Source organism: Balaenoptera physalus, assembly GCF_965194825.1.
Source record: "Balaenoptera physalus genome assembly, chromosome: 8".
NCBI lineage: Eukaryota > Metazoa > Chordata > Mammalia > Artiodactyla > Balaenopteridae > Balaenoptera > Balaenoptera physalus.
In genome coordinates this window covers 102,789,718-102,810,862 of record NC_138887.1, presented here as the reverse complement: position 1 = coordinate 102,810,862, position 21,145 = coordinate 102,789,718, and the positions used below count along the sequence as shown (strand labels likewise).

At 34.8% G+C, this 21,145-nt stretch overlaps 1 protein-coding gene and 1 pseudogene across 5 annotated transcripts in view; one reads left to right on the top strand and one right to left on the bottom strand.

The window, feature by feature from the left end:
* The window catches only part of MKLN1 (muskelin 1), a 333,033-nt gene that overhangs the window by 45,491 nt on the left and 266,397 nt on the right, over positions 1-21,145 (bottom strand). For all 4 annotated transcript variants that reach the window (XM_082472980.1, XM_082472979.1, XM_082472981.1 and 1 more), the window contains 3 exons: positions 12,346-12,558; positions 4,725-4,946; positions 1,908-2,037 (listed from right to left, as the gene is read on the bottom strand). In XM_082472980.1, the coding sequence (XP_082329106.1) occupies positions 1,908-2,037; positions 4,725-4,946; positions 12,346-12,558 (565 nt within the window). The remainder of the gene's footprint in view (positions 1-1,907; positions 2,038-4,724; positions 4,947-12,345; positions 12,559-21,145) is intronic.
* LOC309666054 (transcription factor BTF3 pseudogene) lies at positions 12,565-20,997 on the top strand (annotated as a pseudogene). Its single transcript has one exon. The product of its transcript is annotated as a transcription factor BTF3 pseudogene (transcript).

Sequence of the window (21,145 nt, the reverse complement as noted above, 5' to 3'; positions counted from 1 at the left end):
ATGATAATTTTCCTTCAGAATTTTTAAGACCTTGTTTCCCCTTATCGCTTCCAATGTTGCTGAAAATTCCTATCATTCTAAGACCTGTTCCTTTGAATCTAACCTTATTTTACAGTGGCAGCTTTTTAGATATTCTTTTTATGGCTGATACGTAAAATTCCACGACGAACAATGATGCGCCTTCTGACTGAGGTTTTTTTTTTTTTTTTCTAAATTCAATGTACTGACTTCCAAAGGGGGCCATTTATAATTTGCAGACCAATACTCTCCAGTTTAGGAAAATTTTCTGTTAATTCTTTGTTTTATAATCTAGTCTCCTCCATTTCCTTGTTCTCCATAGTTGGAGAAACTGTTATGAGTTCAACACTGGACCTCCTATATTGATTTTCTAATATCCTTATTTTCTCCAATTTCCATCTCTGTCTCTTTGTCTATTTTTAGGGAGACAGATGTCTTACAACTCTTCTACTTTTTAACAAAATTTATTTCCAAAAGTCTCTGATCTTTGATTACATCCTATTATTGTTTTATGGATGCAGTATCCTTTTCTCTACCAAAAGTGATCTTGATCATTATTATTTTCATGTACTTGTGTTCAGTGCATTACTCCAGATTTCTGTTTTCAGGTTTGTTTTTTTTGTCTCTCTCTTTCATAGGGAAGGTCCTAATACAGAAGATACTTAACTGACAGTTCATTAAGAGTGAAGAAATAAAATTTAATTGAAAACAATATGTGTACAACTGTAGGCAATACAGTAGGGGGACTGGGCCATAAACGTAGCCACTGTACTGGTGGCCAGCCAGCAAGATTAGACATTTTATTGGAGGGGGGGAGGGTATCCCCAAACAACAGTATCTGGAAATCTTTTTTATGAGGCCATATTTTTCTCCAGAGAAAGTGATACTAACCTTTTGTAGGAGACACATGCCTAGCATCATGAGAGCAGGGAAATGGTTAGAAGTTCCACTGTTCAGTACCTGGACTTAATTCTATTTTCTACCCTGTTCCCTCTGCCTCCACAGAGCCTCTATTTCCCTCAAAAAATAAAGCTCTAGCCTCTGCCTAGTAGGAAGTATGGGAGAAAGATCCTGAGGGTCAAACTACTTCACATGCACTTTTTTACGATGGTGCTATCTTTTGTTTTTTTAAAAAAATTCCGCCTAAATATAAACAACTATTTTTAAAAATATACATATTTTTATAAATAATAGATAAAAGGAAAAGCAAGCTGATCTAATTTCTCACCCTATTGCTCTAATTAGGCATTTTAAACCATTGGGTCTTAAACAAATACCATTCTTCTGTGTATACCAATCACAGGCAAAGTGACTACTAAGCAGGGTAACTATGTAAATTATCCAAAATAAGACACTTTTGAGAGTGAATGGGGCACTATTAATAATTATACATAAACTGGGATTATCTCAGGCAAACTAGTTACCCTATCACCAGGAGAATAACTTCCTGGATACAGAGCTTGTAAAGCTATATGGCATTACCAATGAATTATGTGAAGTCTTCCCTCAGAACAAAGACATACTCTACTATATGTGCCTAATATACAAGTCACTTTAGTGAGGTGGAAAGAATTAGCAAATACAGGATAATACAGTTTTTAAGTTATTAATTCTTGCAATCACCCATCACAAGCACACACATAATTCCTTTAGAAATTCACATATTGTCTTTCTGCTCAAAGGAAATCACAATAATAATAATTCATATAGTATTTTTAAACAGGTTGAATTAAATAGTTTAGCTGGTAGAGGGTTTTCTTCCTCTTAGAATCACTTCAGTTAAACAAATGGGAAAAGGATAAAGAATGGTTAGAAAGAAAAGAAAATGGGCTATAGTCTTCTACCTAAAGTAATTAAGACAAGAGAGAAGAATCACTAAATGCCTTTACCCATTCCAGAGTCTTTCTTGGTACCATCTGATATTATGTCTACATGATCAGAATCCACATCATAACTAAAGAAATCATTCAAATAGGTCTTTGATCGCTGGCCACCAAATACATATAAGCAACGATTTTTCTGAAAAATAAGAAAAAAAGGGCAAAGAAGAAAAAAAATAGTCATTTCCACGAAGAATTCAGAATGATCCTTTTAAAATTTAAACCTCTAAAAAAGTAATTTCATGAGAGATTCCATGCAATGGAGTACTATACTGGTACAAAGCAGAATGAGGAAGCTCTCTATATACTGCTAAGAGGTAATCTCTAGGATATCCTATTAAAGTAGAAAAAAGCAAGGTGCAGAATAATGGCTATAGGGTGCTGCCTTTGTGTAAGAAAGGAGAAAAAGTAATGTGTGTTGTGTTTGTTTCTTTCTTCAAAAAGAAACAAAGGAAACTAATACAGGACAGCTATAGGGGAAGGGACAGAACAGGAAGACAGGGATAAAAACCATATATCTCCAAAAGGATACTGACTTACGGTTTTGCCTTTAGAACTATGTATATGTTTTTACTTAATTAGAAAACAAAATTAACTTAAACGAAAAAATAATCTTTGAAAAAAAGTGAAACAAGCCTACATACAAAGCCTGTATACAAAGATACAATCACACAGAGAGACATGATCACACAGAGAAGTAGTATTTCTAGTGATTTTAATTCTTGTTTTTGACTCCCATCCTTAGTGGGCTATATCCTAAACAGAAAAATAATCAGAAAGCAATCTTAAACAGCACTCAGTGATTTTGTTGTTAGTTTTGCTATTCTGTAAACTATTATAGAAAGACAGAGCAAGTAACATATCGTCACTAGGAAGCAGGATTTTAACCTTAAAAGATACACAAAAACAAAATCAAAGATATTAAATTTTAAAACTCTATGATCTTAAATTTGACTTGGACATATCAGTATGAACTCATGATTTTTCTCTTACTAAAAAAGACATATATACATGTATGCGTGTGTCCATATATGCAAAGGTATACTGGGAGGTGGGCACTCCCACTGGCCAAAGATAGAGAAAAATTAGGGGATCAAAAAGAATAATGACAGCATTGGATTAAACACATCAAGTAAATAAAAATCCACAAGTTCATAATAATACTTAAAACAAAAAAAAAACCATTGGTAAACTCTGGAGCTTCAGCTCATTAACATGAAAAGGTGATAGAGGAAAAGAAGCAAACATTTATATTACCTATCCTGTGTGTTTTACATATTAGGGTAGCCAATTAGTTAACGAGGATAAGCTTTTACAGTACAATCACAGTTAATAAATGAATAAATGATGTAATTAGAAAAATGACCATTTTTCAAACCCTACTAAAATCTACGACTATAGACTAGTCTATGACTATAGTCACTATAGTCTATGCCTATCAGCGGCTGCTAAACTCATCAGATAACAAGTTGACAGGAAACTTTATAATTGATCAATCAGGCTGTTAACACCTAAACCCACCAGAACAATTTTAACATCACCAAAAGTATGACAACTACACATTAAATGTCTCTTTATATCTTGCAATCAGACCAGCTGTGAAGTATTCTTGCAACTCTCCTTTTGGACCGCCCTAAAAAGGAGAGTGAATCTAAATTCAAGCCTCTGGATCTAAATACCAGCTCGCAGGAAATACCGAAGATAGAGGATCATGTTAAATGACACCATGAGTATAAAATCGGTCAAACTGAGAAAATGGGAAATTCTAGATTTACTTGCTTTAACAAATAAGTAGTATACAGAGAAAAAAAAAATAGGAGAGGGGAGTACTGTTTTGGATTAGAAGAAATTTAAGATCTATAACAACCAAATGCAATACATAGACCTTTTCTGGATCCTGACTTGGATAAACCAACTATGAAAAGGTATTTTTCAGTATTTTAGGGAAAAAATGAATGCAGTATTAAATGATATAAAGAAATCGTTTTTGTCAATACTTTGGTTGGGTTTTATAATGATACTATAATTATGTTTTTTAAAAGCCCTTACCTGTTAGTGATACAATACGGTATTTATAGGTGTAATGATACAATGTCTGGAATTTGCTTCAAAATACCCCAACACAATAAAATTTAAGAATAAACTTAAAAATCAAAGAAACATTAAAAAATATATATATAAGTGGGTTAGATATATGAAAAATGAATAGTCAAATAATGATAACTGTTGAAACTGATAAATAAGCACATGGGAATTTATTATACTCTTCTCTCTACTTTGGTATATGTTAAAAATATTCCACAGTATATTTTTAAAGTTATGTTCACAGCAAGAAGCCCAAGTTTTCACTATAGCACATAAAAAGGTTAAAGAAATGTCTGTATGCTGGTTTTTGCTGATAAATTTTAATTCTAATTCTATTAAGTCAATTCTTAATTCTTTGCACTTAATGGAGAGTAGCAGTGGGGAAAATAAGAACAGATAAGAAAATTGATCTTCTAGACACTAAGAGAAAACAGTAAGTAGAAAGGTATATAAGAAAGAGAAATAGCTACTACATATAAGCAGTGAAGTTAGTCATAAAAGTGCCTAGATTAGTACTCAGCTGATAACTACTTAGGAATTATTAGGTTGACAGAAGAATCTTATAATTAGCAAACAGTTCTGTGTTAAAGGTAGCTTTGTTTTTGTCTAGCATTGCCAACACATCATTTATTTCTAATGAAAAATTTTGCTCTCTTACTGAAGAATTAGGTTTCACCACTTCTTTTCCTATCGAGAGATACATGACACAATAACATAAGACAATGTACAGAATATTCTTACTGAGTGGAATAGCATGCAGTGTCCTATACGAGACTGGATGTCCTCAGGCCCAGCATTACAGGAGTCCTCTCGAAGAAGTTTCCAGGCTTGACACTGACAGTTGAAAGCAAACAATCCACTGAATTGTGGTTCACTGGCTCTGCTGTCGTCTACACTGCCATTACATGTCAAAATTCTACCACCAAAGGTGTAGATCATATGTTTTTCTGAGTCCATACACATCTATAGAACAAGGCAACAGATTGAATAGTTTTAGATTGTTCCTATCATATATGCTAAAATGAAACCAATGCGTGCGGTTTTAGAATCTCAAAGAAACTGAACATTGTCTTAATAACACCAAATACCATCCCTGATTATCACAGGCACTTATTAAAATACTGCTCAACACCTGGCAGAGATTCAGGATGGATTTCTAAATACCTTTTCAGGTTTCCATTTTTTTTCCAGTGAGAATAAAATATGCTGGGTTAAGGAGCTTTATGCTTTCTTGAAGCTGCATAATTTTTACCAAATCAACCAATAATACATTAGGTACTGACTTACACCTAAGAGTAAATACTGATCATACTCTGTGGGCAAACACTGATCACACCCTCCTTATAAAAACTCCCTTCTCTCCATTCTAGGCAAGCATTCTATTCCTCTTGCTACCATTTAATAAGAGAGAAGATATGTGAATAAGAGTGATGCAGCTTAATTCAACTCTCTGCATTTATTTTACAAAATTCTTCAAATTACGTTGTTACCAAATAGCAAAACAAACACAAGACATTTTGCAGCAATCAGTCTCCAGGTGAAACAAATTCTATTTCGAAGAATACGTAAGTCCAAGTTGGTAATTAGATGCTGAATACAAGTGGCATTTATGTTTAAAGAATAAAGTGTACGTAAAACACCTACTTTTTTATTGTTGTTGCTAAAGCACAAATACTAGCCATTATATGTTCAATTCTCTCCTCTCATCAAATTACTCCTGCTATTTATCTATTTTTTGTATTGTTTTTAATAAAAAACTATTAAAATAATTGCAAAGCTTATTTTAAAATTAATATTTAATATTAAAAAGAAAGGATTCTAGGGCCTCCTAATCTTTACCTACCACTAAAAAGATTCACTCACTTGCCATTTCCCAGGTTTCTGGCAGACTTCCATAAATTAAGATGAAAACCTACAATTCCTTAAGGGTGAAATCTTCGGGAACATGGTTGAAAAACTGAGATGTCAAAGTTTTCATGTCCCTGGCACTACAAAGAAAAGTGATCCTACCCTTTAATCTTAAATGATTATATCATGAAAAGCAATCCATACATTGTTGAGGGACACACATAATGTGAGTCTCTTTACATTTTCCTAAATTCACAGATTCATACTAATTTGGTTCAGTCTCTGTTATCTAGCCCCTATGGTTCTACTTCATATGGCTATAAAGGGAGTTTCTCTTTCCTTTTGGGGATATTTAAATTTCATTTTGATATAGCTATGCTCATTTGTTATCAGGGGAGAGGCATAAACATCTTCATCTTAGTAGCTCTTTCTTGCATAGCGGACCAAACCAACACAAAAAGGGAGGAAGATACTGTTTAGCTTGATTCTTTCCCATATCTTAGAACAATGACACAAAACAGAAACAATTTTATTCCTTCAGCTTGGTTCTTCCCTGGATAAGATAGGTAGTTTCAATGAGGGTCAATTATCAAATAACAAGTTTTAATCACTCTAGGAAACTTTATGTTGTTCATAACAAGTTTTAATCACTCTGGGAAACTTTATGTTGTTCGCCAGTTTATGGTTTCCTTTTAATTTTTAATCTCTGAAAAATGTTTGAAAATCCAATGGCTTATTAAACTCTGTGCGATCATAGAATCTTTTCCCTCAAGACTTGAAGAAATCTTTTAAGTCTACTCTGTCAGGTTAGGTATTTAATTTCTAAAAGCAAATAAACAGGACTTCCCTGGTGGCGCAGCAGTTAAGAATCCGCCTGCCAATGCAGGGGACACAGGTTCCAGCCCTGGTCGGGGAAGATCCCACATGCTGCAGAGCAACTAAACCCCTGGGCCACAACTACTGAAGCCTGCACGCCTAGAGCCCGTGCTCCGCAACGAGAGAAGCCACCACAATGAGACGCCCACGCACCTCAACAAAAGAGTAACAAAAGAGTAGCCCCGCTCACCGCAACTAGAAAAAGCCCGCGCAGCAACAAAGACCCAACACAACCATAAATAAATAAACAAATAAATAAAAGTAAAATAAAAGCAAATAAATAATGGATAGCCACTTATTCCCCACCCCATTCCCAACTGTTTTTTAATTTGAAACCGTCTTTTTATCACATGAACACAAAATTGGCTAGGGTTAGGTTGGGTTCAAGATAATTTCCTACTCACAAAATTTGAAGCTATTGCTATAAAGCCTTCTAAGTAGTATTGTCCAACCCACTACCCTACCTCCCGCCAATCTCCAAAAAGGCCTCATGTTAATCTGATCCTTGCTTACCTACAAAGGTAACCAGTTTTTGCTGTAGCTTTTAGGATTTTCTCTTCTTCCTTGGTTCTGAAATTTCATTAAGGAAGTATCTAGGTAGGGATATTCTTTTTTCATTCATTCTGATCTGCACTTGGAATTTCTTTCATTCTGAAAATGATCTTTCTTCAGCTCTGAGAATTTTCTTCATTTTTACCTTGAGTGGTTTGTTCTTGTTGTTGTTTTGGCCTCCATTCTCTTTCTAGAACTCCTATAAGGTGGATGTTGGAACTTCAGATCCTTTTCTCTGTTTAACTTTTCTCTCATAATCTAACCTCACTAATTTAGTAACCATTTAGAGGTATGTCCACACTGCTTTTTTTTTTTTTTTAAGGAAAGGTTGTATTTTTAATTTATTTTATTTATTTTTGGCTGTGTTGAGTCTTCGTTTCTGTGCGAGGGCTTTCTCCAGTTGCGGTGAGTGGGGGCCACTCTTCATCGCGGTGCGCGGGCCTCTCACTGTCGTGGCCTCTCCCGTTGCGAAGCACAGGCTCCAGACGCGCAGGCTCAGTAGTTGTGGCTCACGGGCTTAGTTGCTCCGCGGCATGTGGGATCTTCCCAGACCAGGGCTCGAACCCGTGTCCTCTGCATTGGCAGGCGGATTCTCAACCACTGCGCCACCAGGGAAGCCCCCACACTGCTTTTTAATCTATTTACTGAGATTTTAATTTCACTATCACATCTTTAATTTATAATTTTTCTATGTATTTCCTTTTCATGAATGCAATAGCCTCCTGAATTGCTCTAAGAAATCACTTAAATTTATCTTAAAGACTTCTTCAGTTCACACTACAAACTGTTCTTCTTTGTTGATTCTTAATCTGTTGAGTTCAGTACCTCATATCTCATAGTATTAATTATCTTCAAATATTTGGATTTGGGGGTTATTGTTTTAGTCTTCTTTGTATCTGAGAATCCCTATTCATCTGCCTGTTGCATATACAGTAGTCTACCTCAGGGGATTGGGTAAGGCAAGATGAGACATGATGCTGTGAAAGGTTCCGCAGCAGCTTTCCAGTGCCTCTTAGGAGTATTGCTCTATCTGTCCAGCTCCAATGACCACACTGAACACTTGACCTATTAATTATCACAGCTCAGTGCTACTCAGTCAAACTGGAAAATGTCCTGCTGTTTCATCTCCAACTGATAATCTACTGTTTGCCCCAACTACATACTTTGAGACTCAAGTTGCTGCTATCTTACAGGATGTGGTTTCTTCTGGTTGGATCTGATCTTACCTGCTTTCTATTTGAGAAATTCCCTCAAATATTTTAAATTCCCTAAAGGCATTCTTTCTTGTTTTTCTACACTATTACTAATGTATTCTCTTGTCATTTCACAGGATGTTGGGCAGGAGGAGGGTAAAAATATATGTTCAGCCTGCCAATGATCCACACTGACCCAGGGAGAATGTCAATGAGCTGAGATCTCCAATACGGTGATTAAAGTTTCTCCTGTCATTTCTTGATTAGCTCACATTCCATTTTCTAGCAATTTCCTCAAAATGTGCTTATATTTGAAGGACAGTTTGGCTAGATATAAAATCCTTGGCTCACACTGTCTTTTCTTTGAATACCTTCTAGATACTGCTCTATTGTCTCTTGGCACTGAATACAGCTGTAGAGAAATCTGTTATCAGTCTCATTTTACTTCTGGATCATTTCATCTAGTTGCCCACCAAATGGCCTCTTTATCTTTGAAATTCAGTGTCAGTAATATATATCTTAGAGTTGAATGCCTAGGTCAATTTTCCCTGAATTTATCAATATCAGGTCCTCTTATACTACGTGGAATAGGCTTCCTTCTTGAGGAAAGTCTTCTTGAATTTTAAGTATAAATATTTCTTCTGTTCCATTGTTTTGGTTTTCTTCTTTAATGTTTCCAATTACATGTATGTTGGCTCTCTTTTGCCTGCCTTCTCTAGCTATAATTTTCTGGCTAGCCCTTATATCTATATTTGTTTTCTTTACCTGCCTTTCTTATTTCTTATGACCCTAACCTATTCTTCTTTATGCTCCTTGTAAACTAGTCTTCATTTTTTGAAGTGTTACTATATTTTTCTTCAATTTCTTTCTTGAGATCTACCAGGTCCAGTTACACCTGCTCCTATTATTTGGCCATCTCATCTGCATTCTTTTTTTTTTTTTTTTTTTAACCTTTGGGTTTATTTATTTATGGCTGTGTTTGGGTCTTCGTTTCTGTGCGAGGGCTTTCTCTAGTTGCGGCGAGTGGGGGCCACTCTTCATCGCGGTGCGCGGGCCTCTCACTATCGCGGCCTCTCTTGTTGTGGAGCACAGGCTCCAGACGTGCAGGCTCAGCAGTTGTGGCTCACGGGCCCAGTTGCTCCGCGGCATGTGGGATCTTCCCAGACCAGGGCTCGAACCCGTGTCCCCTGCATTAGCAGGCAGATTCTCAACCACTGCGCCACCAGGGAAGCCCTCATCTGCATTCTTGAATGTATGGCTTGTAGTTTTCTTCAGAGTTTCAAGCTTCATTAAGTCAATTAATTTATGTTAGAATATTGGAATATAATTTTCATCTGCTGTTGCATGAAAGAAAGTTTTTGCTATTCTTTTTCCTTTTATTGTTTTTCTTTAGAGTACTTCTCTAAAGATTTGGTGTTCACTGCTTTTTAGTTTTTCATATTTAAATGAGCTGAATTCCCCTGGACCAGATAATACAAGGTCCCTATGGAAGTGTGACATTCTTGCTCAAGGACTTCCTCCTCTATTGCTACTGAACTGAATGGCTTCTTCAAAATATGGCACTTCTGTGAAGCCATCTTCTCTAAATATGAAACTCATCTGGTTTAGGGGGCTTCTATTTCGAGCCTTGAGCTCCCCCAGTTCCTTCAATGGACATGCAAAAAGAGCTACTGTCCCCACTTGTCATAGTGTTTCCTTTACTTTTGGAAGATGGTGCTTTCTGCTATCTACCACTTATGGGCCTTGCTAGGCACCTTCCACATGTTATTTAACTGACTCCCCCAGTGGCTGCACTGGGTTCAATTTCTGCTCTGCTCATGACACTTTCATTATGATGTACCTCTGCTAAGCTTCCTCTACATTCCCAGTTCTCTCCATTACACTGCTGTGAGTTTCAATACAGGTTCTGGGTATTCCAGTTGTTTTTGGCTAAACTTACAAGGAATTGGGAGTTGTGGGTTTTCTTTGGCTTCTGGTTTTGCTGAATATGTGACTTGTGCTTTGTTAAAATCTTTTTGTTTGGTTCTCATTGTTCCTGAAAGATCACACAAAGCAACAACATGGAAAGCTTCAGAACTAAGCTGCCACTATGTCCTTAGGAAATACAAATGTCTTTGAATGTTAATTTTTTTAATATGTTAAAATTCAAAATGGCAAAGTAACTTTTAACCATATCTTCAGGCCTCTAACTTTCTCATGTTCCTCTCAAATTTGAATGTTAAGTGTCAAATCTTAAAGTGTCACAAACAACTCCAAGTAATTTTTGGAGTAGGTTCCAACTTATAACTTTGTTTGCATGAAACAGAACAGAAAATGGAGGCTTATACATTGTGTTAATTGTTCAAGGTAACAGAAGCAGCTGTTGGCTGAATTAGCACTGAAATCCTGGCTTCTTCACCCCTAGTGTTCTGTTAATAACACCTAATGAGTTGAAAACCAAGCATTATTTAACAGAACCTAGGCTTCAGGGAACATTCTGTTTTACCAAAGTCAAGAGAAACAAAGGCCCCACACAAGGACAGCATATGTGCTATACTCAGACTACCCCTAAGTTATTCTTTTTTTCAACCCATAAAAACATAAGCCTCTTTTGGAAAAGAAATTTGTAACCAGTTGGAGGCAAGAAAATAAATTGTTTCCCTAACAACGTTATCTGCTGATGTTCTGTTTTTAAAAGATCAGAAGAAGTCTAACTTTTTTTGGAGTTCTTATTTTCCACATGAACAACACTGATGATGTCAGCAGAGAAGTGCAAAGCTTTACAGAGCTCGGTTATGTACAGCCAGCACAAGTTCCAAATTCAATCTAGGGAGTACTTTGAAGACTAATGTTTTTGATTTTCCACCCACCACATACTCAACAGGCATATAAGCCACTCCTCTTTTCCTTACCATTCTCCTATAAAAACTACTTGTTAGTATAAATATGGCAGGAGGAAAGTTTTAAAGCAAAGAATTAACAAAAACTGGTAAAGAAACAATAAATACAGACTTGGGTTTTAATGCCTAGATATTAGGTATAAGCTAGATTCTGTCATAAATTCTAGCACTACCCCCCATTTCTCAAGTAATACATAATGCTTTGTTCATCAATAGTGTTACAGATTTTTTATAAGTCTTTTTCTTCCCCATACTCCAAAAACCTTTGGACATGGGTTAAGCCAAGCAAAACTGCCTACAGAATTCAAAGTGGCTACTCTTTTGTTTGAGGTAGTACTAATCTGTACTGAACTGATATAAAATAAGTTTTCAAAGACAGATAACAATGATAATGGGGATGATGAGATGACAGCTACATACATATTAATATTTAAATCGTTTAAGAGATTGCTGTATGTAGTCTTCTTGTCTACAACATCATTCTATGACTTCTATTGGTGCTGAATTTAAACTTCATCTAGTACATGCCAAATTCTCATCTGTTTTATACTAAGTTTGTGATTATATACAAAAGTAAATATATTTCACTCACATTGGAAGAAAAACTCTGCATTTCAAATTCTTGAACTCATTATAAAATAATTAAAAATTTTCCAGGAATGTAGAATAAAAAGTTTTAAAAGGGCAAGTTGTTATTGGTATGATTTATGAATATCGTAAAACTAAATTTGTTTTTCCTAATATGTATTGCTCCATCTACTCTCTATAAATTTTTTATAAATTAACAACCGTGTTTTGAGATCTTAGTATTTTATTCTGCACCAAACAGGAGAAAAAAATTTTTAAAGAATAACTTTATACCTACTGAAACAGTAATTCTTTTCATTATCTGTCATAGGTATTTGTAGTAGAAATCACTAATAGAAAACTCAGCATAACATGTGAAATAAACTCTAAGAGCAAGAGTCACTGAGCACTAATTAATTCCACCATACAGTTATCTGTGCACCAAACCTGATGATCAAACACCAGTTTCGGTCCTCCATCAGCAGCAGTATCCTCACTGAGTAACATCCATGTGTTTGTGTCAATGTCATAACGATAGAAATCACTTTTCAGAGATTTGCTGTTCCTCACAGAGGAATCCAAATAACGCCCCAGTGTGTAGATTTGCCTCCGTTGAATGTCAATGCACATTTTATGACATGATCTAGCACTAGGACCATTCTGTGGAGAGCAAAAAAAAGAATGAAAAGAAAAAAATGCAAAGAATAAATAACAGAAGACAAAATTAAATGCCCTTTTTTGTTTCCTTTCACGAAAAGGTTTGCTCAGAATCTTATATCAAGTCCAACTAATATGTATGTCCAATACTAGGCTTAAATCTCTAGGGGAAAATAAAAGAAGCAGTAGGAGACACAAATCTTACCTTAGAAAAGCTTAAACTCTACCAGGAAAGATGAGATGAACTATTCTCTATTCTATGGCACTCTGTTTATAACACTTATATGGCTTTTACTGTATACTCCATTACATTTTAGTCATTTGTGTATAGACCTTAACTCTTTTGTACATGTCAGTCTACTTAAAGACACATTTGGTTTTTCAAAATATTTTTGTACGCTTCATCAGAATCTAGCATAAAACAGGCACTCCAAGAATATTTAGAATTTCATAATTGGTAGGAACCTTAATAAAAGTGTAGTTTAATGAGGAGATATAAGCTCAAAGAGGAATGATATCATCCTGAAAGCTAGTAAGCTAGTGACAGAAGCAGAATGAGAATCCAAGTCTTAACTTCTTCATCCAGCCTTTACATTATATAAAATTGACTCTCCTGACAGAATGACTCGGCTGCATTAAACAACTAGGGAACAAAATGAAGAAAAATATATTATCAATAAAAATTAATTAGTTGAGATCACTTGTATCACAGGACAGAATAAAAGGTAAAAAAACAACAACAAAAAACTGTAGTATAAGGCCCAAAAAAGGAGTTCATGAAAAAAAAAAAAAAGGAACTTCAATTGGGTAGGACTGGATTAGCTGAAAGAGAGGAAAGGAAGAGATATTTGTTAAATATCTACTAAATTCTGTCTATATTATTACTATGTATGTGTGTATATATTTCATTTATCCTTGTAACAACTCCATAAGGAAATAATATCACCATTTCACAAAGTCTAAGTAATCTGTCTATAGTCACAAAACTAAGATAGAGAATCTAAGCCCCAGTGTAACCAAGCCAAACACTGTGTTCTTTCCACTCTTCCAGATTGCTTTCTCCCGAAGATAAGAGAAACAAAAGCAAAAATACACTAAATACAACGTGTGGGGTTATGACTGAGATAAAGAATTCCTGCCACAGAAATAACAGAGTTGAAGTATAAGGTAGAAATAGAAAGCCTGTGAATGACTGACAGAGGAGAACTGAATGTAATCTTGCAAGCATTAAAGAACTATTATAGGTTTCTAGAGAAGGATATAAAATAAAAAAGCAGTATTATAGGAAGAGTAATCCAGCATTATTTAGATTAAATGAAGGAATAAAAATATTAGACAGGAAGAACAGTTTGACATTAGTGTTATTAATCCAGATATTAAGTTGATTTGAATCTGCAATTTAGTGTTCACACTAATTACTATTTTAAAAATTATTTTTAGAGATTTTTGTCAAGGAAAATCTTCAGCAGATAAGGTAGAAATGTTACTTAAGAAAGAATTTCCGCTTTAGCTCCCATCTTGTGTCCCTGTGTGTGTGCTCCTAACCTCAGCTGGTCTGCCCGAGAACCCCTAAGTGCTAAGTGCCAACCCTAGCCCCCTACACGGCCCCATTTCCACTGCAACAAGATGAAAGAAACTATCATGAACCAGGAGAAACCTCGCCAAACTGCAGGCACAAGTGCACACTGGTGGGAAAGGAACTGCTCGCAGAAAGAAGGTGGTTCATAGAACAGCCACAGCAGATGACAAAAAACTTCAGTTCTCCTTAAAGAAGTCAGGCGTAAACAATATCTCTGGTATTGAAGAAGTGAATATGTTCACAAACCAAGGGACAGTGATCCACTTTGACAAACCTAAAGTTCAGGCATCTCTGCCAGCAAACATTTTCACCATTACAGGCCATGCTGAGACAAAGCAGCTGACAGAAATGCTACCCAGCACCTTAAACCACCTTGGTGCAGACAGTCCAACCAGTTTAAGGAGACTGGCTGAAGCTCTGCCCAAATAACCTGTGGATGGAAAAGCAATTGCCACTGGAGAGGATGACGATGATGAAGTTCCAGATCTTGTGGAGAATTCTGATGAGGCTTCCAAGAATGAAGCAAACTGAATTGAGTCAACTTCTGAAGAAGATAAATCTTGAAGAAGTTACTGGGAGCTGCTATTTTATATGACTGTTTTTTAAAATTTTGTTTATGGATCTGATAAAATCTAGATCTCTAATATTTTTAAGCCCAAGCCTCTGGACACTGTGGCTCTTTTCGGTTTTTGCTTATATACAATTCATTCTTTGCAGCTAATTAAGTTGAAGAAGCCTGGGAATAAAGTTTAAAACAAAGGTTAATAAAGTTCTTTGCCTAGGAAAAAAAAAAAAAAAAAGAAAAAAGAAAGCGTTTCCTCTGTAATTAAATAACCTGAAAAACAAATATCAGGTAAGATATAATGTATCTATGCCATATTTCCTACAGTGTGAAATCTGAAGTTTTAATAGGAGAATAACAGAATTTCTTGCTTCAGCTTAATAAGCACAAGTGCTATTAAAATGATGAGCAAATTACTTCCTAACTAAGGAGAAAAAAGGGAATAAAGATAAGACTAGAAACCAAGAGACTACAGAACAGACAAAAAAATAGAGAAAATTAATAAAGTTGTTTTTTTGAAACATTTATAGAATTATAAACTACTAGCAAGACTAATTTTTTTTAAAAGGGAGAAAATACAAATTGCCAGTATCAGAAGTGAAAGCAGTACTATCAACATAGGGTCACTAGAAATTAAAAAGAAAATAAGGAACTATCATGAAAAACATAGTAAAATTTGACCATGCAGATAAAATGGACATATTCCTTGGAAAAAATATAACTTACTAAAATTGACATAAGATGAAAGAGAAAATCTGAAAACTTGGATTCATAATTTTAAATCTTTCCACAAAGAGACGGCCAGCCACAGATACCTACACTTGTAAATTTTATCAAATACTTAAGGAAAAAATAGTATCAATTTTACACAAAATTTTTCAGAAAACAGAGGAAGAAAAAGACCTCCTTTTTCAAACCTGTATTCTATTCATTCCTAACTTACATATTTTATGAGGACAACATAACATTGAAACCAAATAACAATATTACAAAGGAGGAAGAGCAGAAGTAACATACAGGTAGCTAGTATACCTCATGAATACAGACATAAAACTAATCTTTAACAAAATATCAAATAGAATACAGCAATATATAAAAATAATATTTCATAACTAAAAGGGTTTTATTTCACAAATGCAAAGTCAATTTTACATTTGAAAATCAATCAAGGTAATTTGCCACATTAAAAGAGTAAAGGGGGAATTCCCTGGTGGTCCAGTAGTTAGGACCCTGCGCTTTCACTGCCGGGGCCTGGGTTCAATCCCTGGTCAGGGAACTAAGATCCTGCAAGCCACGTGGCGTGGCCAAAAAAAAAGGTAAAAGAATAAAGGGGAAAAATACATGATCTTATCAATATATATATTGTAGAACAAGCACTTGATAAACTCAACAAATATTCATGAGGAAGAACTCACAGCAAACTAGGAATAGAAATGAACTTCCTCAATCTGATAAAGAATGTATGAAAATCCTAAAATCTAATTTTCCCTTTAATGGTGAAATACAGAATGCTTTCCTGCTAAGATGTGAAACAAAATAAGGATGTCTGTTCTCATCTCTTCTATTTAATACTGTACTGGAAGTGCAATAAGGCATTAAAAAATAAAATTAAAAGTTATGACAGAAAAAGAGAGTGGAAAGAAAGAAGTTAAAATTGTCTCTATTCACAGATGACAGGACTATGTGTTTAAAACATCCTAAGAAATCAACATAGAACAGAAGAGAAACCGTTAGAAATAATAAGTGGACTTAGAAAAGTGACACGATACAAACAAGTTGAAAATTAAAAATGTTTAAGTTTCATTTACAATAGCATGGAAAAATAAAATACACTGGGATCCATTTAATAAAAATAAAAAAGACCTCTAATCTGCAAACTCCGAGTGCTGCGAGGTAATGAATAAGACTGAAATAAATGGAAATTTAACCCTGTTCATGGATTAGAAGGCTCAGTATCATTAAGACATCAATTATCTCCAGATTGATTTATAGACTGAACACATTTCCAATCATAAGTCCAATAGTTTTAGAAATTGACAATATGATTCTAAAATTTATATGAAGATGTAAAGGACCCAGAAGAGTCAAAATAATTTTTAAAAAGAAGAACAAAAATGTCTTACATTACTTGACCTGAAGGAGTGTCATACTGGAATATGAATAGACCAAAAGATCATGGAGCAGATTAGAGTGTCCAAAGAGAGACATATACTTATATGCTCAATTGATTTTTGAGAAAGGTGCCAAAGCAGTTCAACAGGGAAAGAAGACAGGGAGCGACCAGAACTCTCATACATTTCTGGAAGGAATATAAAATAGTACAACCACTTTGGGAAAAGCTTTAACAGTTGCATCAATGGATGCTAAAAGGGCAAAAGTTTGATGAGTAACAGAATATTTTCATAGTCTCAAAATGTCTCCCCACAAATTACTTATTAATTATGGAGTGGGAAATCTGGTGAGCATCCTTCTTAAGCAAGTGATCAAAGCTAACATCAGACAAACTGACATGATGTGCCTGTCTCCTGAAAGGACATACTTAGGAGGACCCGATGTCCTCCACATGGCATTCCTGCTAAAAATGCTTAACCTATATCCAATGCTGGGGAAACACCAGACAGACCACATTGAAGGATAGTCTACAAAACAATTGCCCTGTATTCTTCAAAAATGCCAAGGTCAAGAAAGACAAAGAGAAGTCAAGGAACTGTTCCAGACTAAAGGACACTAAAGAAACACGACACTGAAATGTACTGCATGACCATGAATTGAGTCCTGGGTCAGGGATAGAGGTTTGGGGTAACAGTAAGATACCTATAAAGGACATTACTAAGGCATTATTTGGGTAACTGTTTATATGTGAAAAGGGAATGTGGATTAAAGCAGCAGTTCTCAGTGCAGTCTGGGGTCTTCAGGGATTCTACAAAGTCAAAGTTATATTCATAACAATACTAAGATAAAAAAATGTGTCTTTGCACTCTTACTCTCTTATAAGTGTATGTGATATTTTCCAGAGGCTACATGACTTTTGATATAGCAACTGAATGCAGAAGCAGGTATGAATCTGGCTGCCTTCTATTAAGTCACAATTAAAGAGACTCAGAAAACTATAAAACAGTGCTACTTGATATATGATGGTTGTCTAAAGGAAAAGCATCTATGCAGTTGTTTGAGTTGCAAGCTGACATAGCTGCCTTTTCCAGGAAACATGATAATTTACTCAAAAGAAAACTAACAATCCAAGTATGGTTATTCAGACATTTTCTGAAAAATAAATGAAGTAAGTATGTTATTTTTGAATAAAAACAACTGATAAAATTTGTTGCCAATAATAAAATGCACATTTTTAAGCAAATTTAGAATTTTAGAAAACTTCTACCTGACACTGTGATCTTGACACCTTCCCAACACTTAAAAGATTTTTCTAATAAGAGTGATCAAATGTGGTTTGGGGGATACTGTATAATAATATGTCAACATTTGAAGACCTGCATAACTCAGGGAACCAGTATTTTTCAGGTGACCAACACACTGAGCAAAAAAACAAGCATGGGTAAAAGATCCATTCAAAGAGCAACACAGATCAGTGGATTTTAATGTAACAGAATTACAAAACATTAGCTGATATGGTTTCAGAGACTACAGTGCAATTATTTTTAAGACGCAAACAACAACTTGTCAATTTGGGGTATAAGATCAAAAAAGAACATGTGCTATTATATAAAAAGGCTACTATTAAAATAATAGTTTCCTTTCCAAGAATGTATCAATGTGAGGTCCAATCTTCTTCATATATCTCACATAAAACAACACGTTGCAAAAGATTAAATGCAAAAGCACATATGAGAATCTAGTTGTCTTCCACTAAGCTAGATATTAAAGAGATTTATAAAAATGCAAATCTAAAAATACAATTTGTTTTGAACTGATAAAAATTTACATGCATATCTACATGAACATTTAAAATAATTATTCTAAAAAGTGAGCCATTCTATTATCTTTCAATCTACTACATGAGCTATTAGATACATTATTTAGTCTAAGTAAATTAAAGTGAATTAAATTAATTTTGGTTTTTCTGTGTGATTCGATATTTTTATAGATTATACTCCATTTAAAGTGAGTATCAAATAACGGTTGTATTTCCCTGTGCTGTACAATATATCCTTGTTGCTTAATTATTTTATACATAGTAATTTTGCTTTTTAATTGCATATCATACTTTTAAAACATATGCACTGGGGTATCATCAAACAATAAAACTTGTACTTACTGGTGTAAAAAACAAAATGAAACTCTGTTCAATTTTGGAAGGAATGAGCATTTTGCTGGAGCCATATATCCTCATTCACTTCACTGCTGGATCAACAAAAGGTTTTTAGGTGTTTAAATGAAGAAAGTAGTAATAAATTATAATAAATCTGAATTCCAGTACTGGATCACCACTTTACTTATCTCTATGGACTTCAAAATAACAGAAAAAAAGTGTTCTCATCAAAATAATTTCGGTATTTTCCCAGTACTAGTTTTAAATAATTAATTGCATTCTAAATATAACTTAGAATATTACATTAACATTACTTTTGAGGACCGCTGTAATCCATCGCCCTTTCCTGCCAAAACAGCCACTCTCCTGAATTTTGTATTTGTCATTCCTTTGCTTTTCTCCAGCATTAATTTTTTATTTAACTTATCTGAACTATTTACTCACTAAAGAGTAAGCATATGATCCACGCCTTAAGGAATTCAGAGTCTCCACAGGGAAACAGAAATGTAAACCAATGATTACAGTAACCCATTCAAGGAATGTAAGGGGTTAAGTGTTCACACCAAAGGAAGCTTCTAATTCTGGTTAGGGAAGTCAAGAAAGGCTTCACAGAGGAACTGAAGTCTGAACTGTGTTTTAAAGAGTAAGTAGGCATACACTACATAAAAGCTGGGTGCATGGGAGGAGCAGCCTCTGTTAATTCCAAACTGGGAAAACACTATTACAAAGAACACAGGTGAGAACGTTGAATAATTCTAGCAACTATAAGTATGGCTAGCACATAAAGTCAAAAAATGAGGCTAGAAAAGTAGATGGGGACCAAATTATGATGAGAAATTTGAAGTTCTTACTCTAAGCAAAAGGAACTAAGGTAGATAAACTTCTTTATTATTGTTGTTGCTGTTATTACTCACACTTCCCTGTATCTATGCCCTTGGACAGTGCTGCTCATCACCCAATAACTGTGGATTTGGTCCCATGACTTCTTTTGGGAAAATGGGACAATAACAAATCTAATTGAGCGCTCATGTCTACTTCATCCTCCTTGCAGCCCTGCCCCTACATGAGAACAAGACTCATGCTAGCCAAGAGGAAGGTGAGTGGCTATGTAGAACAGAGCCAAGTAGTCTCAGAAGCTAATCTAGACTAGCTGACAGTCAGCTGACTCCCAGCACATGAGTGAGCGCACCAATCTACAGATTTGGGAACAAAATTAATGCTTATTACTATATGCCACTAAAGTTTTGTGGGTGCTTGTAATGTAATATATGGAATGCAGTAGATAACAGAAACAGGGACTGAGGCTAACCATAGGGTTTAAGCAGAGGCGTCACATGGCCAAATTTTTTTTTTTTAAAGACTGTGGTAATGAATGGACAATAGATCTGGAGATCAACAATGGAAGCAAAAAAGTTTAAGAAAGAAACCACAAAGTTGGAATTAGTGCCAAAAGGAATAGAGAGGAAGAAACATCTGAAACGCAATATTGAGTGCTAGAACCGGTGGAACTTTAGGCCCTAATTAGATACCCTCAATGAAGAAGAGGGAGGATTTCAGGATGAATTGTAGGCTTCTTGCAAGAAAAATTACAAATACAATTAACTCAGATTTAAAATAGTTTAAGAGAAATCAGATATGTATTCTTTTAAGATCTGTCTTTATTTTTGTTGAGGATAAAAATAATCATTTCAGAAAATGGTACTTTAATATTGAAAAGGCAAAGGCCATTTTCACAGGGATAATAAATAGAAATCAGAATTTTAAGATCTCTTCAAAAAGATAAAAACTACCCAAATGATTAACAAAGGAACACACCAAGTAAACAAGGATCTAATTTCCTAAGATTAAAGACATAGCACCAGATTTTTAAAAAATGGCCTTCCTAGATTAAAATCAGTGGTTTTGAATTAGGTTTTTTCCTCCCCTTTTCATTGCCGCTATTACTGTTTTGTTTTAGTTTATTTTTCACCTTGTAATCTGAAATTGCTTAGAGGGAAAAAAGTACAATAAAAAATTCTATAATGATTAAAAAAATAATATATGAATATGTGCTTTATATCAGGGTATAATTAATTATGCACTTATTTAATTCAAAAAATTAAATAAAAGAACGCCATAAATCCAAGACATCCTATTCACTATGGAAAAGCTTTATGTATATATGTCTCAACAGACAGACTCA